The sequence below is a fragment of the Columba livia genome, chromosome 24 (assembly GCF_036013475.1).
Source record: "Columba livia isolate bColLiv1 breed racing homer chromosome 24, bColLiv1.pat.W.v2, whole genome shotgun sequence".
Lineage (NCBI taxonomy): Eukaryota > Metazoa > Chordata > Aves > Columbiformes > Columbidae > Columba > Columba livia.
Window position 1 is genome coordinate 2,707,418 of NC_088625.1, and position 26,911 is coordinate 2,734,328.

General features: G+C 49.3%; 1 protein-coding gene across 5 annotated transcripts in view; it reads right to left on the reverse strand.

Moving 5' to 3' along the window:
- The window catches only part of ETS1 (ETS proto-oncogene 1, transcription factor), a 62,567-nt gene that overhangs the window by 12,508 nt on the left and 23,148 nt on the right, over positions 1–26,911 (reverse strand). For 4 of the 5 annotated variants that reach the window (XM_065040353.1, XM_065040357.1, XM_065040352.1 and 1 more), the window contains 4 exons: positions 7,163–7,282; positions 6,390–6,590; positions 3,186–3,263; positions 2,453–2,701 (listed from right to left, as the gene is read on the reverse strand). In XM_065040353.1, the coding sequence (XP_064896425.1) occupies positions 2,453–2,701; positions 3,186–3,263; positions 6,390–6,590; positions 7,163–7,282 (648 nt within the window). Of the gene's footprint in view, positions 1–2,452; positions 2,702–3,185; positions 3,264–6,389; positions 6,591–7,162; positions 7,283–25,271; positions 25,544–26,911 lie in introns of those variants that run through there. The other variant, XM_065040356.1, reaches the window with a different exon arrangement.

Below are 26,911 nucleotides of genomic sequence, written 5' to 3' on the forward strand. Positions count from 1 at the left end.
TTCCTGCAAAACTACCCAGCAGCCTCTTACTGCCGTATGTTACAAACCAGCTTCCACCCCCAAATCCCTGAACAGCAGCAGATTTGATGGAGGAGGAGAGCAAAAGGCTGAGAGCTCAAACAGCTATATATACATATATATATATATATATATTTATTTTTTCTTTCCAGTTCTGGTAAGGTGAGCACAGCTGGGTTGTATCAAGGCTACTCTCTGGGGTAGTTTTAGTGAAAACCAGAACATGAGAGGTCGGATCCTCAGCAGCGTTAAGCTGATTTACACCCTCTAGAGACGGCAGAACTATACCCTCTGTACTTAAACCAGGGAGCTAAAAAAAGGATCCAAAGAACAAACTGAAATTGCTCCCTCTGATCTCCCATACACCACCGATTGCTCAACATCTTTACTGACAAACTAAGAACGTAACAGGATCATTTAAGTTCACTAATTTCCCAAACCAGGCTAAAAACAGCTGCTGGGATTGTGCAAGAACTCCTGGAGAAATTTCCATTGGCAGAAATACCCGCAGCTTGGGCCCAGATAGTAAATCACAGGGGAAGCAGAACGTGGAAGGACGTTGGCACGTTCCCCCAACAATATTTGTTGTGTTGTAGTTTGAAGAGCACTTGCTGCAAAAGGATTCAACTACCATGATTGCTGGCCCAGAATCATGTGAAATTTGGATCCATTGGCTTGATTCTGCTGGTAATATCCATGCTTCAAACTCTTTGTTTCTTTTTTGAGAATTTCACAGAATACACTTCAAGCACTTCCTGAATGACGCAAGGGGAAAATTAACACCACTTTGTGCATGGTCATTAATTGGCATAACCCCTTCCCTGAGAAGTCCTGCAGCACAAGCTTGTTTAGAAATAGAATTAAAAATCCACCAGATGAACAGCCGTGGTGTCAGAGATGTGACTTTGGTCATTTCATTGAAAATTCCCCTAAACTTGACCTAAACCTGAGCCTTTGGGAAAATCACACCTTGCGCTTCCTTAGGAGAAACTCATGAAGAGTTTGGCAGCTCCACTTTACAACCAGATGTCCTCAGCGGTAAGACAGAGTGAAACAACCCCCATGGGACCTCAAAATTAACTCCTAAAGCCCAAAATTAACTCCTAAAGCCCAAATTTAACTCCTAAAGCCCACACCAAGAACGACGGAAGGCGACTGTCTGCAAAACCTTCATCCTGAATTTCCCACTGCCAAAGCGCTTGATTTTGCGACAGCCTAATACAGCGGAAGGTAAAGACGTATGTAAATATAAATTAGCTGGACTCTGCTTTATATTAAGGCTTCTTTATACCATTTTAAGAGGATTAATGCCACCCAAAGGACCTTCTATATGGATGAAATGTGGCGCTAGTGTAAGCACGGCCACAGCTTGTTGCATTTTTTTTGTTGCAATCGGTATTTTAAAGTGTCTGCTAACACCAAGGCCCTTGGTCTGAGCTAAGGGCTCTTTCTACCCTCCCCTGGAGCTTTTTGAGGCTTGCAGAGAGAACAGGTTGAAGGTCCAATTGCAAAAGCATGCCTGGATCGTTGCATTTCAGTGAGAATTATGGTGAAATCATCCATGTTCAAGAAAAGGTCAAGAAAAGGGAAAGACACTGATAAAAGAGACAAAACAACCCCAGAAAGAGTAGCTTCCCTAAAATTCTAATGCTGCTGCTCTTTTAGTTCTCTGTATTGCCCAAGTCACCTCTCACGTATTAATGTAATTACAAAGTAGTTGGGCATCTGGGCCCCATGTGTTCCAAATTTAATAATATTAATTGAAAAGGCATTTGGGATCAGATCCTCAGAAGTGTTTAGGTGTTTAAAGCCCATCATCTCAAATAGGAATCGCGTCTCTCTAACTCTTTGGAGACATGGGGTTGTAGCAGAAGGATTTGGGGGGTCATGACTTACGACATCTGCATCTCCTAACAAAGCACAGGGCTTGGGTTCAGCAGAACAGATTATCAGTTCAAAATCAATGGAGAGAATGGAAAAAGACTTTGGATCGTCATGTATAAAATCCTTCACAGCCTTGGACAATAGTTCCTGATGAGAACTTGTGAAGAATTTGGGGGATTTTGCCTGGTATTCTAGGAAAATGAGATTTATACAAGCACACAGCAGTCTGTCCTCCAGAAGAACTTTAACGCCTATTTCAACTTGACTCAGTTTGACATCAAAATGCTACGTTTTTGCAGATGTTGTAAAAACAGACAGTAGAGTGGAGAAAATAAACCTCTTCTTCATGTTTTCCCTGGAAAGAAAGGCAGGGAGGGCTCAAAGCCATCAGGGAGTTCAACCTCATGAGATATATGGCATTACACGGTGCCCTGATGGCTTTGGTCCCCCCAAAATACATCTCCTATGGAAAGCAAGGAAAGCAGCACTTATTTTGATAGAGGAAGAGGTGGAAGAACCCAAACAAACCCTGGGAGATGCCAAATTTTACCTCGACTGGCACGTCCCATGCACATGTTATCTGGCGTTACGACCTCTTGCTTGATGGTGAAGTAGTCTGTCTGCAGGGAATCCGTCTGGACCGGGTCACGCAGGAGGACCGAGGGATAGTCGGTCTCGTACTTGAGGGACAGGAGCTCTTCCGAGCTGATGGGATGGAGGGTCTGGTAGGACTCGGTGATGAAGCTGGGCTCGGAGAACTCAGAGGGGGGCACACACTGGGCGTGCTCGATGCCATAACCTGCCGGTGGAATGCGAATGTCAGAAAGGAACCCAAAAATAAACAGCTTGAAGAAATCAGAGCACTGAACGTGAGATTGGGGGTCTGCAGAGCAAGAGGAGACTGTCTGTGGATATAAAATGCTTGCCACGATTGCGCGCTGATTTCTAAAAACTACAGAGAGGTGGTGTCTTATAATTGCAGTGATTTAAAATAATAAGGTATCTTCAACTGTCATCAATGTGCATTATGCCAAACTCCTTCGAGTAAGCTGCTAGCGGGAAAAAGCTGGAAAACCATGAAGAGCAGAGTCTCAGCAAAGGAGAAACATCATTGTAACAGATGAGTTGCTTCCACAGCCACCGGTGGCCAGAGCCTGGAGTCCCAATTCAGGTGAGTTGTTGGGGTTTTTTGCCAAAAAAAGGACAAAATTACACACTCTGCCACGGCAGAGAGGCAACTGCACGGTGCATGCGCCAGAATGATACTGATAATTAAGACTTACTAATGAAGTAATCTGAAGTATAGCGGGATTCTGGATACGTGGTATTCGCTCCGTTTGCTGGGTACGGTTTTACCTCTTCTGCAAAGAGAAAAGGAAGGAAATGTCACATGTCCCTTGGCATACCGTGCTTCGCAAGACTTGGTGTAACACAAAGAGAGGTCTCAAGTTCCTAAAATGCTCCTCTCTGGGTTAAACTGGGACGTTCAAAGGAACAGAAACGAGTGAGGAGCTGAAATCGCACCGAAACAAGCGCTTGATGCACTTGGGTTCCTTTGGGAATTCCTGCTGCAGGCATGGCCAGATTTCAACAAAACAAAGCAAAACAAAACAGCAACAACTTTCTCAATCAGAGGCTCCAGGTGGTTCTGAAATACTAATCGCATCATTTCCTTGCTTGCCTCAGTTTTTGTCGTCTTTCATTGTCTTGAGGATTGCCAATCACGCTTACATGTAGGAGCTCGTGAAAAGAACACACCATAAAAGGATAGTTGTTTTCCTGAAAAAAACGCGACTTTTAGACCGGTGTGCGAGGGGGTAATACACACCCAAAACAGCTCCTACGAACCTCAAACTAATGCTAATTCTCATTTTATGCAGCACCGTTTCCCTAACATCTGTTGCAAGCTTTGTCGCGCTGTCCATCACCCACCTCCTGATACAGAATACATATAGGCAGCACACAAACTTTTACCCTTTCTATAGGCGTAATTCCCTGAGAAATAACACGTATTACATCAGTGTTAATTCTCCGCTTTCCACCGCTTTTTCCAAGTGCTTTGCTACTCCTGGGCTTGGCGCTGAATTTGCTTTCCCGTGTAAAAGCCACATTGCTCCTCCCCTGACCAGTTTTTCCATTCACACCTCACTCATTCCAGCTCAGCGTGTGGGCAGAGATGCTGGCATGGGAGACTTTATTTTCTTTGCAAGCCAAAATTAAAAAAAAGAATGAAACAAAAACACACAGACAGCTCTGGGTTTTATTTATTCCTGCCAAGACCCAAGAGAAGCGAACTGAAGATAAGGCACGTTTGCTTGCGAAGGAGCCTAATTTTGGCCCTCTCTCCTGGGGACTGCAGGGTGGAAAATATTCTCTAACAAAAGGAGGTTTTGTGCAAACAGAGACCTAATGAGAAACGCTCTTTTTCTCTCCCCTGCCAAGGGACAGGGTGGGTGACCACAGAGCAACTTTCAGCTACGCTTACAGTCAAGCGGAGGGCACTGCTGGCTGCTGGTAACCGGAGAGGTTATTTTAAGAAGAAATTTGGGAAAAATATGCTTGAAAATAGTCAAATCCATGCAGGGAAAAGTCGCCCATCTGCTGCCGTTTTTAAACCTCATCACACTCAGAAAGTGCTCACAAGGGACACATGGTGAAGGGACAGTGAGGTCACCGCCCGTCCCGGTGTGACCTGATGCTGACGGTCACACCGCAATAGGTAACGCCAAACATTTTGGAGTTAACCAGCATCAACAGCCCCAAGGGATGATGGTGGGTGGCTGGGGAAGATGGAAGAGATGGGGACTGGCAAGCTGGGGAAACCTTTGAATCACAGAATCATTTTGGTCAGAGGAGAACCTCAAGATCATCGAGTCCAACCATAAAGCTTGAGGTCCAACCTTGATCTCTTCAGGTTTCACATCGCCAGCTGCAAAGTAGATGAGTCCCATGACTTACAAGGTAAAGAAATTTGTCCTTGGGGTGAGGCTGGTTATTTCTTGGAAGCTCTTAGTTACTCTCCAAACACTTCACAGACATTGCCCTTCTGGGAAATGTGCTAAGAACCTACCACAGAAGCTCAGGCTCAGCTTATGCAAGAAGTGACAAAGTCACCAGTAAAACTGAATACAGAACGGAGCTTCCTTTGTTCCCAGTGTTGGGACAAAGAAATTCAGCTTTATTCCTTTTCATCCTGCAAGATGCACCAAAATTTCCAGCTTTTTTGTAAAAAGTCTCTGTCTCAGACCTTTTTATCCTCCTGACTGCAGCATCTGAACCCCTGCGTGTGTCAATGCTATAAAACACAATCCTTACTTTACCATGAAACTACAGCACTGATTTCATCCCCACGCCTTGGAGAATCTGCAGGAAGGAGATGTAAACCCAGCTCTGATGCCTCTGACACCTGCAGCAAATCCCACCCCTCTCCAGTGGGTTACAGCCCAAATAAATGGTGAAATATTGCGGGAAGGTAGAGCTGAGTTACAAGCAACGGTTCATGGCAAGGAGAAATCGGACTGACCGCAACGTTTTGCTTTGTTTGGTTAAACCGCTTGCTGTTGATATAAGCACTCAATAAAAATTATGCAAAATGAGAAGAACAGAACAGATATAGAGGCAAAGAGCAGAAAAACAGCCTGTCACGCACAGACCCTGGGAAGAGCCGTGTTTACCTTTTGTAAACCACAGGTAGCAGTAAAATTAGTAATCGGCAATTAGCATCCATTTGTCAAAGGTTTCCTGGAAGGCATAATTTTGCTCCCCTCCTCTTCCTGCCGCCAGCACAAGCACGCAGGCTCCGTATGACAGTGCGAGGGATATTCCAGGAAAGCAAACAGCAAAAACGAGCTAAAGTCCTGATTTCTTGCTGCTCCTTGTGGTTTAATTAAAGGTGTTAAGCTCTTTAGAAACCATCCTGGTTGCTTGAGCATCCAGACGCTATAAAAATCAACACCCAAAATCAATATGTGTGTCCCAAGTCAATAACAATTAATGCCCTGAATGCTGGCGTGCAGGGACTGGCAGAGACGGCGTCTTCTGTGACAGAGCTGCTCTCAACAAAATATCATCACACCTTTTGGGATGTGAAACAAAGAAAAGCAGGTTCCAAGCACAATTGGGAAATCAGGACAGGATTTTGGTGGAGTTGTTGTACCCACTTCTACCGGAGGAAGCAGTAAAATTCACTACGGAATCTGAACAAGCCAAGGAAGAATGCTTTGGAAAATCCTATCGCCGTTTCCAGGCAGGCAGAGCAGCCCTGCCCGCTGCAGATTCCTGCACAACCACCCTTCCTTTTCAAGAAGTGCCAGGATTTGCATTGCCCACAATTGTTTGGGATGCCTGTTTGAAATCCCACTGGAAAACTGGGCTTTGAAAGCTGCTTTTCTTGGGATTAAAGCCCAAGGTGAACAGCTCATTGCACAGTGAGGCTGATGGCCAAGGTTCTTTGGAAAACCACTCACCCTGGAGACTCCGGGACTCACCTTTCTGCAGAATCTCCAGGTGTTCCCACAGGATATCTCCCACAAAGTCAGGCGCTAGCTCTAGGAAGCATTCCTTGCCCAGGGCACAGAGGGCGGCTCCGTTCATGCAAAACTTCTGGAAATCAACTCCTTTCAGGCTGAATTCATTCACCGCCCACATCACCCAGTCCCGCACGTGCGTCTCCGTCCACTGCTGGGGATCTGCACCAAAAGGGGTGGAGAAGAGGTCCATGAATGCACAACCACGAGACGTTTCCCCAGGAAAACAGGACAAAAGCAGCGCTACAGCATGGCCCTTGCACGACTTCATCCCACAGAGACTGATCAGTCACCTTTGCAGACTAATTTCACCCAAGGAACAAGGTTTTTATTTGTTTGGGACTTTTAACAATTCCACCAGCCCTCCGAGCCTTTCTTCCACCCTTTTCTTCATTTTGCTTGGTTTCTCCCCATCATCAGCCTCCTGTAAAGCATCCCTGCTGCTTCCCTATAGAGTGGAGTTGATTTGCAAACAGAAGTCGTGGAGATGGCTCCAAAAGGAGCAGCTCCCCAAAGCTTCAGGAGAGGAATTTAGCAGGACAGACAGACACAATCTGTCAGACAATTTGCAAGGGGTACTGAAAAGTTTTGCCTGTAAATCCAGAGTTTTCCAGCTCGATTTGCCAAGAAACAAGATAATACAACCCAAAGAGACCCAAAAGAGGTGGCAGACGTGGAGAAGAGCATCCTCACAGGAGGACACAGTATCTTCTCCTTGGGAAGCCATGTCTTACCTTTGGGGATTCCCAGCCGCTGCTGCTCTTTGGCGAAGCCGCTGAAGGTGGCTTTCAACGCCTGAGACATCATTTCTTTGCTGCTGGGGGTTAATAAAGGCACATCCGCACATTCCATATCTGAAAGAAGGAGGAGAGAAAAATGGCCATAAGGACGCGGGGCTGGGCAAGACGACAGAAGTCATCGAATTGTCCGACAAACAGAGCAACCATTTTCACTTTTTTACTGCTGAAATTTTCACACTCAGACCTACAAATCTCTGCCCTGCAAGTGTTCTTAATTACAAGAAAAATAAGTCTGCTTCTAGCAAGTCTGTGCTTAAAGGGCATAGACAAGCCATGTCTGGTAAGCGAGCTTACATGGTGCACGTGGTCTCCATCATTAAAAAACGTGAACGTGCGACTGGAAATTCGATGGTGACATCGAAAAGCATTCCAGACATTGGCTTTAAAGAGTCCTACAGCAAAGTGAACAAGAAAACGGGGAGAAAAGCACCTCTGAATTAGACTCCATCTCCGGGCACCCCGGCCCAAAGAAAAGCAAAAAGGAAAAAGCTCATTTTAAAGAATACTGGAAAGAATAAAAAAGAAGTTGACAGAAGCGGCACAAAAACCCATCAGAGGAGGGAGGGAGGGAAAACAAAGAGCTGGAAAATCCCACATTAGCGCAGAGTTACATCATGTGCAGGGAGCGACGCGATTTGGGGTGAGTCACCAAACAATGCACAGCTGCCCCCATGGGACAGCGCCAGGCCCAGCCTAAAGCCAGGCCTTGGACTAAGTCCTGAGGAGAAGCAAAGCTCTCCCTTTCTTTTTTTGTTTTTCTAATTTATTTGGAAGGAGACAGATATTTGTAGCCAATGAGTTTCATAAACAAAAGCAACCGTTTAAAAAAGGAAACTGGATATAGGTTTGGCTCTTTTTCATGTGTTTTCAGCATTCCTGAAAAACAGCTTTCAGGGGGAAGGAAAGCATCACACAACCAGTCTCAAATGACTAAACTTCATCGGCCTCCTATGCAAATCTTCGATCCGGGGGCTGGTTTTGCACTGTAGCCTATTGGAAATCTTTCAATGAAAACTCCTCTCAGTGGCAAAATGACAACGTGTTGTTGGGTGTTTTTGTGAATGTTTGGATGGAGACATCAAAATCAAAGAAACTCTCTGGTTTGTGGCAACCCTACCCACCTCGGCTTACCATCATCAAAGTTAATTTAAGCTCTGATTTAATAATTATACCTGAAAAACACTTTGCGCGACTCTTCGCTCAGGTATGACTAGCAAAATCCCCAACACCGAGCCTCTCGGGAGCCAATTCCTCCCCAAATCCCCATCAAATAAATGAAGGATTCCCTGCCACAGTGCAAGTATTGGGACCTTGGAAAGCAAATAATCCATTCAAAGGCTCTTTGGCAAATTACACTTCATTATTTCCTGGATTTGGCAAAAGGAGCGGGCAGCCTCGTTATCTCCGTTCCCCATCTGCTGCCCTGAGATAACAGAGGGAGAAAGTGGTTCGGTGCCCCCTTTCCCTTCATCCTCATGTTACATTTTAATGCTTCGCTCTCTGTGGTTCCAGGGACCACCCAGGAACGCGCTCCCCTCGGCCGCCGGGTTAAACGGCAGGGGAGATGAGTCAGATCTCGGCGATCCCCTTCGTTTTCTCCCCCAGGATTCGCGGGGTTGGGTTTTGCACATACCCAGAGAATCAATTTTGCAGTAGCGGGGGGATAGGTTTTCGGTTCAGCAAGGCGAACGCCGAGCTCTGCGCAAACAACACGTCAAAACAGGGAAGACTTAAAAGCAAATCCCAGGGAGAGGTCATCGGAGAAGCAAACAGTGTATTCTCAAATTAAATTAAAAAACTAAAAGCAAAGTGCCAGGGAAAGGTTTCTATGTGAACACCAAAATAAAGCAAAATGTGCGTTTCAAGGCTTCTCCTTCAAAATAATCGTACTCAGCGGATTTACCTTTGAAACAGCATCTACTTTTAATTCCTGTTAGACTGTAGCTACCAGCTAAAATTTCTTCAGAAGACAAAACATCCAGAAAGCCTCAAGCCTGCTAACGCTTGCAAAGGCCTTATTTTAGTCAGCAGTGTCCCACATCTACAGAAAAACTCACACATGTCGAACGAAACGTGTTTGCAAAGCTCTGCATACGTGTTTGTGGACAAGCCTCAGCCGTGTGACCCGAAAGAGATGATGGGGACGGGCAGTTTTCAATCTAAATTCTGCTTCTGCTGGTTTTGAGATAGTGAATTTATGTAAATATAGTTTCTTTTGTTAATCCCTGAGCATCTGGGGAATGTGATGGGCTTCACCCAATACAACTTTTCTGGGTGCAAGTCTGGGATGAAGAATTTTGGTCATAAAAGCAACCGAGGCTCAGCTCCCCAGGTTTCAGCTTTCACTGCCATCTGAAACCTCTTTCTAAGATTTTAATCAAATCTTGTGAAAATAAAACGTCTCCTTTTGCGTACCTCCTGCTGCCCACAAAGGACACACGCATGCTACAAATAAACGTATAGGAAGGAGCATGAGGCAGCGCCAAACCCAGGTGTTACACCCAAGCTCAGTTTAAAACTTTCAGGGGTTTAATCCAAAAAGCAAGCACAGCAGCAAGGGCCAGGTGACCATGGCTTTGCATCCCAGCCTTACTTCTCTGTGTTGTTTTTATGACTTGATTTTTAAATACTAACAGGAGTCATGCTGGAAAATGATGTCACGGACATCACCAGCATCTGTAGAGCAGAGATAAGTTTAATTTGTGTTGCATAATGGGAAGGCAGAGAGGGACATCTATTCATCTGAGGGATCTGGGGGCTTCTCAAAACTTCAGAGAAACAAGAGGATAATCCCACCCTCGCCATTGCCAGGGGGTTTATGTCTAAAACCCGCCATCCCGCTAGGTGTTGCGCCAAAAGACACGGAGCCTGGGGGAAAAGCAGCCGGCAAAGGGACCAAGAGGCCAAGATCACCAAGTTCATCTCCCAGCCGAATTCCTGCTCCGCTCTCACCAGGCTCCACATGTATAAACCATTTCTACGTGTCTGATCTTTTTAAAGGACGATGATTTACAAACTTTGGGGATTTTGACCTTAAAACGCGAGTCCGCTGCACGTCGAAGCATTAGCATCTGATTGCACAAGTAAAATAAATGGCAGTAAAGGCAAAAAAAAAGAAGATACGCTGAGCAGGATGATAGGAGAAAAGTCATTTTTCAGCCGAGTTCCCACTTGGGGTCAATGCCTCTTTAAAGTCCCCTTGGCCATTCGCTTTTTCCCATGAAAAGCCCCAGTGTGTTCTTGGCTGGTCCCCGTTCTTCTCCCCAGTAGCTGTAGATCTATGGATGGACTGACCCAGCCGTCTCCTCCTGCCCACCAAGGGCAGGAACCCAATGCGCTGTTGTCTCAGCTAAAAGCCCTGCCCAGCCTCCTCATCCTCCCCAGACTTGAGACTAACCCCGCAGCATCCTGATACCATGAGGATTTCAGGCCCTTAGGTCTGCAAGAGGCATGGGGAAAAGTTTGGGAGAAGATGCACGTTGGTTTCAAAGATTTTTTGCAGAGAGTCAAGAATAATCATCTCTCTGGGACTGTGTATCCAGGAGCTGCAGGAATTTGTGCCTGTCTCCATCAAGAGATTCAGCCCTGAGATCGTTCTCCGAGTCCCCACCAGTGCTGTCCCACCTCGAGGTGTCCACGGGACTGCTACATGTGCAACAGAGCAGGAATTTCACAGAGGGTATGCAAGGAAGGACATGGGTTTGCTCTCCTACCATCTTTCCCATGACCACCAACCCCCAAGACTCCACATCTTCATCCCACACCAAGCCCAACGCTTCCCGAGCTCATTCCTGCTCTATCCCAGCATTCCCGAGGACCAAAACCAGCGCAGCAATAGTGATGGGGGAAGCTAAAACACAGCAGATTCCCTAATGTCCCCCAGCTGGCAGGGTTCAGCAGCTGAGAAACCTTTCTCAGGATCAGAGGAGGCGTGGGGAGAGGGGCGGTCGGGAGCTGAGACCCTTCCCACGCTCCCCAACGAAGCACCGTGGAGGAACCATCTCCCCATCTCAGGTTTCCACCATCAGGCACCTCCGCTCCCCGCCCCAGGGCAGTTTTGCCTTTCCCAGGTGCCCCTCGCTATGGAGCAGCGACACCCCGGGGGGCAAATAACCCCAGCAGAGCCCCCTGTTCTTTAGGCAGGATTAGGCAAAAAATTTGTCTGCACTTTTGAACTGTTTTCACAAGCGTTGCCTCTCACTCCCACGCAGGAAACAGGAGAGGAGCCGGCCTGTTCCAATTAGGGCTCCTTGGACAAAAAGGGCAGCGAAATTCGGGGCGGGGGAAAGGGAAAGTGGGACAGAAAGCTGGGAAAAAGGGAACAGAGAGAAAACTGGGAAGCCAGGATGGATGGGGAGAAGGGGTGAGCACAGCGAGAGGCATTTGCTGGGGATGCCGAGGAGTGCAGAGCAGAGATTTGATTCCCCTTCCAGCAGCACAAGGCATAAAAGGCGCAGACATTTGCTATTTTAATTTTAAACAAATATATTTCCTTTTTTTAAAAAAGAAGAAAAATAAGTCTATTTTTTTTTGTCCTTCAAGCAGTGAAAAATAAATACTCAGAGATGAAAGCTAGGCTTCAAGAGAAAAAACAAGAGAGGAAACCGAAAGCCCACACTGCTTAGCGCTGCAGAAAGCACAACAAAGCCGGCTTTCTTCCGATGGTTAGCAGCTTTCTTATGGAGATGCGGTGTGTCATGGGGGTGAGCTTTTCCCCTAAAGAAAGGGCCCAAAAACTGTCTTCCCTAACTGCAGATTAAAGCGTTTCTTCTAAAGTTTGGACTCTGGGTACTTAGAGCATCATAGGGAGGGAGGAAGGGGGAAGGTGAGGGTGAGATGTCAAGATGCTCTGCTGGGTTTTTGGGGTAAGTTATTTCATCTGGCTGTAAAACAGAGACAGCTTTGCATGAGTGCAAGCTTGCTAGAAGAGGATGCTCAGAGGGATCCATGAGGAAAACTGGGTTTATGTCCACCCTGGGTATCCTGAAGCTGGTGAGGAACCAGGCAGCAGTGCTGGCTGCTAAAAGGATGCTTCACTTACAATTGTGATGGTACAAAACTCACAAGATTTGTCCTCCACGCCTGCCTGCTGCTTTCCTTCAGGCTCCTTTCTGCTCCCTCTCCTGGCTTTATATAACGTGGGTGTTGGATGGAGATCCTGGGAAAGCGGCATCCCCTGCAGTCCCAGGAGTTTGCAGGGAGGCAGCAGCCCGGCGGGCAGCTCGCTCCGTCCTCCCCGCCTTTTGCGGGGGTGAGGAAGGGAAAAAAAGCACGAGAGAAACCCCTGGACCCAAGCTAAGCAAAACCACAGGGCTTGAGTCAACGCTGGCTGCGATTACGGGAAAGTTCCCCCGGCGTTAGCAGGGACGGGACGTACAGTTCGTCTTCTCATGGCAATTCAAAGCGGGGCTTCCCTCAGTGGAGGGTTTTGCTCTGTCCCCCCATCTCGGCTGCTGGAAGAAGCACAGACGGATAAAAAGAAGCACCGGGGAGATGTGGCCACCTCTGAGGTTGGGGAACGTGGCCATGGTTTAACAACACTCATCAAAACTGCGCAAAGCAGCCAAGTCAGCAAAAAGATTTTTCCACCAAGACGAGGCAACGGGTCCAGAAGGGTTTAGCTCCAGCATCAATGTTACCTTGATACAAGTCCTCTCCATAAAAGCTGTTTCAAAAACAGCTTTAGAAGCAACACCATCACAATTAAAAACTCACGCAGGCCCTTTCCGAACGCGCTGGCCTGACGACAGAGTCCGGGTTTAATTAAACCCATGTAAAACTCGCGCGGAAGCTGAACTCATAGGTCAGCACTCTGCACCAGGAGTTGCAGCGAGGAACAACCTCCACGTGCCCAAATAGCTCTTGGTTGGGAAGTCGAAGCCTCTTTTTGCAGCTGGTAGACCCTTATCGCTCATCACCCTCCTGCTTTCCCAGTCGAGCATCACACAAGCTGGGTTGTCCCCTCTCAAGACAGGATTAGCATCTCACTTTAAGGCTTGTTTTACCTTCCATCCTTCCTCAGGAGGGCTGGGAGGACACCAACAAACCTGTGAGACACGCTTTGCCTGCGATAATTCTCTTTAATCCTCGCTAACCGTGCTGCTAAAGAGCTCTAATCCCCGTGCACAGGCACACAGGCATGGGGTGGGCTCAGCAAAGCCTGTAATGGACACCCAGCCCCGACTGAAAGAAGGTCAAGTGTAAATAGCAAGTCCAGGTCACGCCTGGGAGATGCTCCTCTGCAAACAAGCAGCTAAACCCCAGCTCCTCACACCTCGAGACGCAGCAGCGAAGCTCAAATTGCTCAACAGCAATGAGAAAAAAGGAAAAAAAAAAAACTACAAAAACCCCAGCAATCCCCACCGAACAAACAACTAGATATTCATTTGCTTCTTGGAAGGTTGCCCGAGGTATTGGAATGGCTCATGCCTGGGACCAGAAGCCTCTTGAAATTCCTCGCTGGGCGCCCTGCAAGGCCAGTCGTGCCAGCTTCACCGTGCCGGAGGTTTCCAGAGCCGCGAAAACACAAAACCGCGGGCTGAGCCCTCCCAAAGCAAAGCCACGCTGGGCTCCAGCAACCCGGAGCGGTCCAGGTTCTCCACACCCACTCGCTTCCCACCGTCCTCGAGAGCATCCGTGGCTTTGCAGGCGGGTTAAAACCAGGATTTCTGCTGTTCTCACTCCAAATCTCGGGCTGATGATGCCATTTCTGGCACCTTCGATGAAGAAGTGATGTGACTGGAGGATCTGTCCCTAGAGAAGGATGCATCACAGTACCCTGACCTCGATTTATCCTCGGGTGCAAAAGTAAAACTGTAATCACACCTGAGCACTTCACATTGAGCATCTTTCTACATAAACAAGCCCTCACTCTCTCTCTTCCAAATAATAATTTCCCTCTCCTTCATCATCTAGGGATAAGAAGAGACACTTAATGGGGATTCATCTCCAACACCTCCTTGCTCTGAGGAAGGACAAGGCTGCCAAACCACGCATGACAATCTCCCAGAAAAGGGAGAGATTTTGCAAGGCCAGTCGAGGTTAGTTGGCAGAACGCTGCACAAGGAAAACGCTGTCAGGATGGGAAGTGTGTGAAAAGGGAAGGCTGAGGTCTCTTGGCACAGGCTGTCCCCTTGCAGCCAAGGAACCTGGAGACACGTTGGGCTCTGTCGTCACTCCACAAAGAGATCCCAACCCCTCCACTGGTCCTAACAAAGGGTTTTAATTTTCCTTGCCCCAGGAAGGAATTAGACACGCCAAACTCCTCCGATCCAGCCGTCCCAAGGAATTCCCCAACCTTCACTTGAATTTTCAGCGCAAGTCCTGCATAAACTGATATCTGTGTCTGAGCTTTAGCCCTCGCCCCGGGCTGACTCAATCAGACACGAGGGTACCCCACGGCAGGACACAGCCTGAAGTGCCATCAAGCTCAGATGATGTTGAAGCTTCCTCCACATCAAAGCCACTCTCCTCCACTCACCAGCTCCCTCGTTCATAAACCAAAAACACTTGTCAAAGCTGGAACGGCTGGCCCTGCTGGTGGTACCCACACAATTAAAGCGCCCACCAGTCGCAAGCAGACGGTCCCCGTGGATATTCCTATGGCGCTCCCCAAGCCCAGAACACCTCCACGTGATGCAGAGAGCACCAAGCCAGTGATGCAGAAGCTGATGACGAAGAAGGGAGGCTCGGCAGCCACGGGTCACCTCCCCAAGCACGCACGCTGCCCTGGGGCGGCAGGTTATGGGGGCGAATCTTGCCACACCGCTCCGCAGCTGCAGATTCCTGCCGCCCGTCCCTCCCCAACCTCCGCAGCCTCCCCGGCCAACCCTTCCCCCTGGGGCGACGCCAGCCGTGCAGCCGAGCTGGCGAGGAACCGCAGCCGATTGCTCAACGCCAGGGGGCAAGTTGCAGCGGATCGCATCCCCCGAGGATCGCAGAGGGATTGCCGCTGCTGCCTTACCCAGAAAAAGCTTTCCTTCTAATGTTCAGCTTTTGAGAGCATCTTTTACTTTCTCTGTACATCAAGGTGTGTCTCAGCTCTTCCCAGCGAGTACATGCGGAGGAGAAAAAGGAGCCCTAGAGCTTTACCCTGTCTCACCTGGTGGCCACCAGGTCCCCATCTCACCACATCATCCCTTTCTGCCACCAGGTCTATTCTCCCTTATCAGGCCAAGCTGTCTCTGCAGTTAGCGAAGGAGAAGAGGAGAGATTAGGGTATTTAGCTTCGAAATCAAACAAATTATTGCCCAGGCTTTTTTGCAAACAGATCAGGGTTGGGAGGTCAGAGCGCGGCTGGTAAATCTCAGCACTGTTTGCTCTGACTAAATAATATCAGACCGAGGATAATCAATCATTTTAATCAAGAAAATTATTTATAAACCTTTAGAGCAAATAGTTGACTCTGCCAGCGGCTGCCAAGAGATGGCAGGTAGCGTAACGATCCACATACCTCTAATTCCCCTGCGCTACATATGGATTTACTCCTTTGCATCACTGGATTTACTGCCACTTGCAACTGCCCTGAGCCCTCCTACCTGAAGGCATCTTTTCCTCCCTCTGTGCCTCACTAATACACACACCAGTCCCTTGCACCTCAAATTAAAACCAGAGTAATCCTAGGAACAGTTCTCTGGGTATTATTTATTTCAGGCTTTGCCCGTTTTGGGCTATACCACGCAACTCCCTGATTACCAAGTGCCACCATGCACTAGAGCAATGGTTTTCCCAGCTGCCCTGGGAAGGTCTTGTTTTCCAGCTCCTACTTCTAGGAAACTTCTCACCACAAAGAAATTAAGCCAAATTAAGCCCTGGGAAGATGAGGAAGGTGGGAGTGAGCTGGGAAAAGCAGCCAAAGCTGAGCTGGGCTGCCCCATCAGCTTCAGTCATCCCCATCCCAGAGCCAAGGGCCATCCAGGACGGGGATTATGTCACGAGAGAGCGAAGGGATAAATCAGGAGGTGCTTTGATTTGCCCAGAGGAGAAACTCGAGCTTGGAAATCACAAGCGAAGGTTGGATGGGGGGGAGAGAGAGGCTGAGACGCCCGCAGCCCTCACATCCACCCCGAGCGCAGCATCCGGAAGCTATTAAGGAATTACAGCCTCGCTGGCCCCGAGCCGGCCCCGGCAGAAGTGCCTGGGAGCAGATGGTGAAAGGGTTGATTGAATTCGGCTGCTCGGGCCAAGAGGCTATTAGGAGGAGACGTAAATGGAGGAGGGGGTGTCGTTTGGCGACTCGGGAGCCGGGAGCCCTTGCCAGGAGCTCCGGGAATCCTCCGGCAGCCGTAATAAGCTCGGGGAAGCTTCGGCAGAGCCCTGGATGGGTGGCTTGGAGGGGTACGAGCCTCCCCATTGCCCACCCGCAGAAAAAGGCAGGTTTGCAAAGATCCGTGTTTCCCAACCTGGTCTGATCCCACCCCATTCCCAGCACTGGGCATGGGACCAGACCTCCCAAAGCGCCTTCAGAAGAAGAAGGGGCTCGAGTGACTCTGGGTTGGGAGGAGGTGGGGGAAAAAAAAAAGAGAGAGACACGTAGGATGACAAAAAGCCAACAGGCAAAAAAAAAAGAGCATAAATATGATTTGTAAGTCATCCCCTGTGCCAGACCTGCTGAAGGTCTAAGCAAAAGCACTAACACAAGGACTGAAATTGCCTAGGGGTGAAAGGAAAGGTTTAAACCCCTCCCTGGGAAATGGGGGAAGAAAAAAGGAGGAACGACCCAAAAATCAACACAACCCCACACTCTGGGCTCCCTGCCCTGGCAAGGCAGCTCCAGCTCCACACACTCCTATGCCCGGGGCACAGGGAACACTGGCTCTGGGGTTCCCATCTCCAAATCCATCCTAGGTTTTCCAAGAGAGAAAAGTCCAAGTCCCCTGGTAGGAACATGGGGGGAGCCTGGTCCGGGCTCTGCCGAGCGCTCCGTGACCCCAAGGGGATCTTTTGGGAGCAATCTTTTCCGAGACAAGTCATGAGATTATTTCTTTGCCTGGAATTTGCTCCCGTGGCTCCCATCAGCCCAGGACTGCTGAGTCAAGAGACCGCCGGGGCTGTGCCCTCCAGATGAGTAAATAAATTGCCATGGGGAGCGGTGGAGGGAAGGGGGGGAACGGCGCCCGGGATGAAGGGAGGGAGGGGACACGATGACTCCTCGAGCCTTGGGCTGGGGACGCAGGCTGGTTTGGCAGCCGCGCTTTGCAACGCACCGAATTAGTCACCGGATTAGGCAGCGCAGTTACACACAGCTGTTTAAAGGCGCACTGTCCCTCCCCTTGGCTTTTTTTCTTGAGCTTTCTTCCTTCTTTCTTCCTTCTATTTTTTAAATTTATCTTCAATTTTTTTTAGGTCTAACTTCAGCTTTCAATGGGTGCTTGGAATCGGCAGCCAGCAAACTGGGGAAGCCAAGAATGAGGCAGCTCTAAATGATGCTAAATGGCATGGGCTAGCAGCAAGGGCTAGGCTAGGCTAGCCCAGGACTAAGCCCCATTCCCTCCTTAAACGGGACCGACGGGCAGCCAGGTCACTCTATAGAATCCATATGGCCTCAGCAGCTCAGAGCTCAGCAACATCATCCAGCTCGAAGGCAAAACAGGCGCAACAACCGGAGCCTTTCAAGTTGCAAACGTTAGAGCCAGCTTCAAATCTGGAGCTGCTTAAAACCAGCCCCCAGTGACTAAACCAGCCCACCGGGGCCACGGCTACCGTGACAGCTCCAAAACACCGCTGCCAACGCTGCAAAATGAAACTCTCCCAGCCCCCAGAACCGGGGACAGCCTGAAGCCCAAACTTGTATGCATCCCATCGAAAGGATGGGGCCAGGAATCGTTGCGGGGTCAGGGTGTGGAATGGGGAGCCCCGATGCTGGTACCAACCTGCCCGGCTCATCTGCTGCCTGCAGCCGATGCTGGGAATTCAATAAATCAGTTTTTCCCCATTTCTGGCTGCAAACGAGGAGAAATTTCATTTACTGACCTCATGATACGGGTCTGAAGACACGAAGCAAGTTGGGTAACACACCTTGAGCATTTTAAAAGAGAAAGCGCTTCACATTGCATTTTAAAACCGCCTCTGACAACAACGTGTAAAAAAGAAGAATAAAATGACCCAAATTTCACGTGTTCCACTACATCTTTTTTTAATTTTGCAGTGGAAAAAGCCAGGAGGACTCAGCTTTTGCAAGTTGCATCTTCTGATGGTTCAGGTTTTGGTAAACATTTTCTCGAAACTAAATAACAGAAACTTGCTGCTTCCAGAACACTGACCAAAATGAAGTGGTTTTGCACAAACACATGCAGACACCTACAAAACAAAACACTGTCATGTGGGTCAAAAAGCCACATTTTGATTATTGTGATGGATAGTGGGGGGTTTAAAAGCAACAGAAAAGAAACCCCAAAGCGCTTCCCAGTGTTCGGCTCCAGTTTGGGGGCTCTACTGGTTACACCGGTGGCAGCTTTTCCTTAGTCAGCAGTTTTGTCTCATCCCAGTGGAAATTCCAGCCACCAAGAGGACACACAACCCTCAGCGGGCTGGGGATGCTCCCACCTCCCTGCTGCAGCATCACGGGGACACCGTGCCTCAGTTTCCCCAAAAACTGCTCTCACCAAGCCTTTCTTCAACACCTTTTGGGGTCAGAGGCCCCAAAAGCATGTTGCATTTTTAAAAGAAGTCCCACTGGCCTCAACGCTCCCCACCAGCCATCTGAAGAATGCCTTGGAATCACGTCAAATATTTGAAATGAGATGGGGGGCATGGGGAGGGGAGCCGCTCCGTGTCTGACTCAGTGTCTGGCTTCTTTCATCAACCCCGCATTCCTACTCATGCCATCACCCTCCGGGAAAGTGCGACAACGTACATAATCCATGTGGAGCCAATTTAAAATCCCCTCCGTGTGTTAAAACGAAAAAAAAAGGCATTTTGTTCATTAACAAGCTCTGAACGTGTAGCTGGGGAAAAGGAATAAGAGAGCAACGTGGAAAACTCGGGGTTTGCCCCCCATCCGAGGCTTAACAATCCTCCCATCACATCGGAGGAGGGAACAGAACTTAGAGCACTTTTAAACGCAAGCGCCAAGAGTTTTGCCTTCGCCTGGACACACGCGGCCCTGCAGAAGCTCAGGCTTTGCATGCAAACATTTGCAGCCTGTTAATGTCCCGTGCTCCCAGATTCCAGATACGCAGGCTGAGCCTTTTAACCAAATTACAAACCGAAACCACCTCTCTGAACCTGACACCAAACTGTGCATCCTCCTGGATCCAAGGAGATATTCCGGCACGTAAAGCGACTTGTGGATTTGCACATTCTCACATAATTACACCAAAACCTGCAGCAGTCACAGGCACAAATCCACAAACCCGGGGATAAGAGCAGCTTTATCGGCTGGACGTGCAGGACTAAACCCAGCTTCGCCGGGCTCACCTTTGCATCCAAGACCACGTTATCTCTGGAGCCATCTCACAATCAAGTGCTCCCCCCAACCAAATTCCACTGCACCTGGGAAAAATGTAGGAGCTTGTAGGAGAATCAATAAATATTTATTGTTTGACCAGCAGTATTTTGACTGGAGATGTAAGCATGGCTCCGTGCCAGGGAAACCAGAGCCTTCTTGGCCAGCGCTGCAAACAACTTTGTTTTCTGTATCTAGTTGGAAGATTATAAACTATACAATGAAGGCAAAAAAAAAAGAAGCAGGCAGCGAGCAGCTTAGTCACGGAAGAGGAACAAAAAGGCTGAGATGCATAACTATGTCGTGGATTTAAAACAAAAAAAGGGGAATGCAGGCCCAATTTTTGGCTGTGAGACAGCTGTACAGTTTATATCAGCTACAGATTTGTCCCACTGGCTTCTGCAGTGATGAGGTTTTATGCTGGATCAGAGCATTTAGCCCCGGCTTTGGTGGAGTTCTGCTGATTTGGACAAGCTTCAAACCTGGGGAGTCAGGTCTCGACCTACGAGGCACAATCCTGCACCCATGGGGACGACCCTGATTTCCACGGGATCCCCAAACTCACAGTGCAAAGAGTCGTCAGCCCTTGGTGTTTTAATGCTCAAGACAGATCATCTCTTCCATTTTCACATCAATTCCCCAGTACCATCCCACCCAGCACAGGTCTTATTTGTAAACCTGAAAGACAGCAGCAGCTCCATCTTTTGGATCCATTTGGGGACAGCAATGACATTTGCTCCCTTAAATCACTTAATTTGCTCGCCTTGTGCCCGCGCAAGGACCAGCTGAGAGCGCAAAAAGGAAAATACGTTCTTTGCTTGTCTTTCTTCCTCAAAACCCCACCTGATACTGGTACTACAACCCAAACGAGCCATTTGGGATGACAGATCTGTAAATTTACACCCCCCTAAACCTTCTTCAGACACAAGTCTGGTCTTACTCACACCTGAGTGTCTGGTCTCACCAAAACAGCAGCTGGTGAAGAACACTGAGCCATCTTCTATTTTGCCTCCAGCATCAAACTATCATCCCAAAGTCCAACCACAGCACAAGCTTTGCACCCTAAACCCTGTCCCAACTGTCCCCAAACCTCAGCCACCCCATAGGACCCATCCAGGAGGATGCAATCACTGCTTTCGAGAGCTCAGGCACAACATTCCAGCATAAGACTGTGTTATCCCTTATTTTATAAGGCCTATCCAAGCGTGGCACGTTGTGATTACACGGCAAATTAGCGGCCCCTTCGTGTCACAACGCTGTAATTACACACTTGTTACATGCTTTTGGGGGAGTTTGTGAGGAAAAAGTGGAAGGAATGGGGACTTTGCTTCTTTTTTTCTTGGAAATCTCATTCTGCTCCCTGGTGTAAGTTTGGGATGTGCTTCAGCTGGTGTATCCCTGAAGGAAAGGTCTATGGAGTTGCCCTCTTTTCACCTTTTTTCACAGCTTTGTCCCCAAAGCAGACAGAAGTTGACACTAAAATGGAGGGGGGGGGGGAAGCAGCAGACCCCTCCCTCCTGGGGAACTCTCATTCCCCCATCCTCGCTGGATACCACACTAATGGGCATTTTGGGAGCGCATAGAAAGGTAATTGCTCTTTTTCAGTTCAAATTCTCACCTCCTCCACAGGCAATCAGCATCGAAAATGCCACAGGAGCCCAGAGCCCAAAGCCCTCAGATTTATTAAGTCTCGCCCTTGTTGGCTGGTGATTCATGCCCACACAGAGCAATCCACAGCCGAGCTCTCACCTTTTGCAAAAGCCGTCAGAAAGATGCTGGATGTGGATTCTCTGCATCCCTAAAATCACTTTTCAGTGCTTGTCTCCTTTGCCCGGGCTTTGCTGGGCTTCCAGGCAAACACTGTGTGTGTACACAGCCTGTCCCGGTGAGCACAAGTAAATGTTCTTCCAGTACAAGCGATGTAGAGGAAGGAACATCTGGAAGCAGAGAGGGAAATGCTGCTGTTGCGCTGCTGCTTTCATCCCACCTGCGAAATGTGACCATGCAAAGCACCAACAAAACTGGTGTGTTAACAGCGGCAGGGAAACTGAGTCACGCAGCAGGTGACACAGCTGCAGGGACCAACCTGGAGTGTGAGAGAGGTGCAAGGATAACGGATTAAACTTTCCTTTTTGGAAGAGGAGATGTTCCAAGTCTTTGTGCACTTATCTCCAACCAGCTCAGCAAACTGGCTCCCTTGAGCGGGCTGATCTTGCTCTGACTCTATTCTGTGCACGTATATAAAGACCCAGAAGCAAAGGTATAGCTGGAAACAAGATGGGAAAGGATAAAGGATCCCATCCTAAAACTGTAATGAAGATGCTTTCAGACTCGTAAAGCACTTTGCCACCTCAGTGCAGCGAGCCACCGCAGAGGAGGGTGTGCATTTGCAGAAGACTCGCTTTAAATGCAAACTCCCTTATTTGCCTGCATTGCAATTTTAAAAAACTCTTGCTTCAGCCCTGACCCAAGCCCTGCACGGAGGGAAAAGCTCTTGCCAGATCAAAATCCCCCCCTGGGATGCCGCCCACGCAGAGGCCGATGGAAGCGACATGCCTGTCTCACAGCTGGCCTCAGGGTCCGCATGGGAAGCGCAGAACACGCGGGGTCCATCTGTCCCCCGGGTGTCAGGATTTCTACGCTGAACGTGCACGAAAAAATCCTCTTTATGCCAGGCAGCAACAAATCAAGCACCAGAAAAAATGGAAGCGGGAGGGGGGGCAGCATCCCGCCTCACCTGGGATGCCCAGCATCACCACCCTGCCCTTCAGCAAGTCACCAGCTTCATTAGAAATATCGTTATCACCTGAGTCCTAATTACACACTGCCAGCTCCCAGCAAGGGTTGCAGACCCACTTTTAACTCTGACCACAGAGAGTAAAAGAAGTTTTGCAGAACCGGAGGAAATAAATCGATTTGCAGAGGGCAGCGTTTACCAATCGCAAAGTTACGTTCCCATTGGGGTTGATTTTTGCACAGTTTGGAGTTTTACTGTCTGAAAAAAAAAAAAGGCTGATAAACCAAGTTCCACCAACCCATTAGTGGATCAGTCACATATCTGCAATCGAGGTGATGTTACCATCTACTCTATCAGATCCTTATAACGAAACCTGCACACATACAACTTGTCTATTAAATGAGAAACCCATTACCCTGATGTTTTGGCTCCTGACCTACTCAACTCGCTCACACAGCAACAGCGGGGGGTGGAATTTGGCTTTGGACGCCTTGTGCAACTTCACATCCTTTTCAGGTTATTTTTAAACCCTTTGGACACACTACAAATCCCATCGAACTCCTCCCTGCAGAGGCCGCCTGCACGTGTGGGTTGGAGTGGGGTTTGATTTCAGGGGGACTGCGGAACCAAAGCATCTCTGCAGTTTTTACGGGGCATCAAGCACCTGGCACATAAAAACATCTTGCACAATTGAAAACCTATGCCTGCAACCGCTCTCCTTGTGTTAAGGTTAACCCTGTGGATACCGTGCAAAGCGAATCTGCAACCAAGAGCTGAATGAGCCACCACGGAGCAGTTAAATCCTCAGACACAGCCCAAAATAGACAGGAATAGAGAAAAGTTACATCCCCTATGCATGGCATCCCAGAAACATGAGCTAGCAGCACCCATACTCCTCTCAACATCAATGCGAGGAGCAAGAATGTTTCAGCCTTCTCTAAAAAAGTTGGAGGGGAAATGAGGTTAAGCCAGCTAATTGACAACATTGACCTTTTTGGCTTGCAGCGTTAGCGCAGCCACCAAAACAGAAGCGACTGCAGCTGAAGTTGATAGGGAGTCAGCTCTTTTTTACCTTTTTGGGTTTGTTTTTTAATTTTTCAGCGCTCTTCCTGCCAAAGTTCAGACTTTGGGTCAGCTCTGCGAACGGGTTGCTGGCATAAACTTCAACAGAGCTTTAGCGGGGAGAAGAAAATGAACTTAAGGCAGTGCAAAACACCGAGTCCTCGCTTTAGGCACAAGGCAATAACACTGATCCAACGCTCAAACACCTGTAACATGCCAGAAGTGTAAATTTAAACAGAAACTTGGGCCTGAACTGAAAAACAAAGCCCACCAGCCCTGCCTCAGTGGGCCAAGTGGTTCTTCCTACCCCATTTTCTTCCCCTGCAAGAAAAGTGTCACAAGCACAGGAATGAGTCTCTGGTAAATGTTCTTTTAACCAAAGCTTTAGGACATAGGAACAAACAGGCCCTCAGCTCCACTTCAGCCTCTGATTTAACAGTGGGTGCTTTGGAAAAATCACTCTCAGCATCCTTACTGCGTTTTAAAACCTGGTCCTTCTGAGCCCACGCCTGAAAGCCAGGCTCAGCCCAGCTGTCAGAGACACAGCACTAAAATAGATATAACCAGAGACCACGTCCTCTCTGCGTGCAGCTGAAGTGGGAAGATGGACCATGCAAAAGTCACTCTCCCCACATCGGACACTGTGCAGCCCATCGGTGGCAGATGCCCCAGGCTTGTGCTGACTTACCGGAGCTCTCTGCAGACAAGCTGATCCTACACAAGCGTCTGGTTTAAACCCGAGTGCCAGCCTCCCTTGCACTCCAGCTGTCATCCTATTTCCCATGCCTGGCAGGAGTCAAGCCCCCTTTTCTGCATTTCCTAGGAACTTGCTAACTGGCAAAGCGACACATAACTCTAATTCGATTTTCTTCAGCACACCAGTGCTGCACAAAGTCCAGCAAATTACAGCGGGAAGGGATGAAGCAACAGGACTCATTTCACCCCCCCTTGTTCCCAGAAAGAGAAATGTTGGGTTTTTTGTTTGGTTGGGGTTTTGTATTTAGTTTTGTGTGTCTGGGTTTGCTTTTTTTCCCCTGCAGGCTCTCCAAGCACCATCCTCTTCCTCGCCTGAGCAAGGCAGGAGTCAGTTGAGCGGCCAGGGTCAGCAGGCAGTCAGACGACATCAGTATGTGAATAACAGCCCTTATTATGGTAAAGGCTCAACTATTAGCGTTAACCACAGCCAGCAGCAGCCAAACTTATCGCTGCAACAACAAAAAAAACCCCACACGTCTCGATGCAGTAATGTGTTGCTATCTCCTCAGAGCTCCTGCACTCTTCCTACACCCATTTCTCCAGCGAGGAGCAAAAAGAAATCAGAGCAGCTGTTTTAAACGTGGTATATCCAGAGGAGCCACCGCTGGAGTTTTGTTTCCCAAATACCAGGAGTGCTTGGACCACACGAGGCATTTCCAGCAAGACATAGGGAGCGTACACCTTGTGGGTCACCCACTCGGGAAAAGGCTAGGGGTCCTCTCAAAAACCCCTCCGAGTGCATCTCTCCTGCCACCCAGGAGGCGTTTGCCTACATCCCCGCAAGGATGCCTGAGCATGAGAAAAGGAGGCTGGAAGGGCGGCGGTTTTTTTGGTTGTGTTTTTGTTGTTTTTTTTTAAGGCAGAGTGGGATATGGGGGGGAGGTGGAAAGTCTTCAAGCTGCTCGGGAAGCCAGTTCCCCGGCGGTGCTGCGGGGCAGAGCTCAGCTGCAACTCGGGGGTGCACTGCGAAAAAGGGGGAGGCGGGATCCCCAGGGCTCCCTGGCGAGGGGGGTGGACGGGGAAGGGGAGGGCGAGGGGCTTACCGGGGGACGGGAAGAGCTCGATGTCCACCTTCTCCGTCTTGATGATGGTGAGGTCCACCGCCGCCTTCATGGCTGGGGCAGCGCCCGCAGGGGCGTCGCGCCGGGACCGGAGGGGGCGGCGGCGGCTGCTGAGCCCCGGCGAGCGCGGAGCGGGGCGGCCGGGGCAGCGGCGGCCGAGCGCCTGGTCCCTCCCTCCTCCTTTTCCTACTTCTTGTCCTCTTCCTCCTCCTCTCCCCTTCCTTCCCTCGCCCTTCTCTCCCGCTCCGCTCCTCCGCCGCCCCTTCCGCGCTCCCTCGCCACTCCGCTCCGCTTCGCCCGTCCCCCGCTGCCGCCGCCGCCCCGGCCCGGGCTGAGCCGCCGAGGGGAGGGGACACTGGGCCGGCCCCGAGCGGTGACAGCGCCGGGGGAGGGACCCGCCTGCCCCCGCCCCGGAGGCGGCCCCGGCAGCCGGCGCCGCGGGGAGCGGAGCCGACGCTGCCCCGGGGTGCGGGAGAAGAGAGAAATGCGGGGGGATGGAGCGTAATGAGGGGTACGGGGGGATGGAGTTAGCGGGGGGGGTCTCAGCGCATCCAGCACAAAGTTGGGTCCCGCTGTGCCAGCTCCACAACCTCCGCTTGCAGCCCAGCCCCAAAACAAGAAGGGGAAAAGGGATTTGCAAGTTTTAGCACAAGAAAATGCTGCTGGCTGCGTGCAGCTGGAGCCTCAGCGATCCACTGAAAATCTGTGTTTCTTAAAACCATGCCGGTTTCCTTCACCCTGCCTGTCTCAACATGAACCATCTTTCACGCTCGCATCCCCCCTTTCGCACTCGCATCCACACCTTCACGCGCCCACCACCAGTGCTGCTGCCCACTCAGACTGTCCTGATCAGCTCCCACCCGCAAGCGCATCCAGATATGCAGGTACAGTCACAGTCGTGTCACACAATGGGTGACAGCCAGGCATGGTTGTGCTTTGTACAGGCGGGAAGCCAAAAAATGTCGGGGAACCGACTGGATAAAAAGCATCTTGAAGGTGCGAGATGAGCCTCATGCCAGCATGGCATGAAGTTAACAAAAGAATATCAGTTCTCACATGAAATATGTTTTATTATATTTGGGTAGCGCAAACTGCAGACCACAAACGGCAGAGCAGAAGGGAGATTATGACTCACAGATGTCAATTTACCGGTACAAGTGTTTTAAAAAAAAAGTAATTAGCAACGAGCTCTTGTGGTTCTCTCACTCCGAAAGTCTTAACAGTCTCTGACACGCTGGCAGAGACTGGGCCGCTCTGATTAAAGATGGGCTCAAATTAACATGCCGGCTTTACTGGGGGGTGAGGCTTCAAGGCTGCCTGCTAAGCCATAGGGTGAACAGGGTCCTGCTCACAAACTCCACTGAAGCCTTCAAACGCACTGAAAGATGAGTTGCAGATGCAAACATAACAGCTCAGGATTATTTCTAGCTTCTTCAGCGGTGCCTTTCTCAGTTGCCTAAGGCGTATTTATAGGAGAAAAGTTCATGTAACTCAAAGAAGCTGTGAGGTGCAGGGGCCAGAAATCAAGAGCCTGATTCTGATTCGCATGAGCAACCAGCTTTACCAAGGCAATAGCTCAAGACGCAGCCAGCAGGACGTCTGAGAACTAGCAAAGCCAGCAG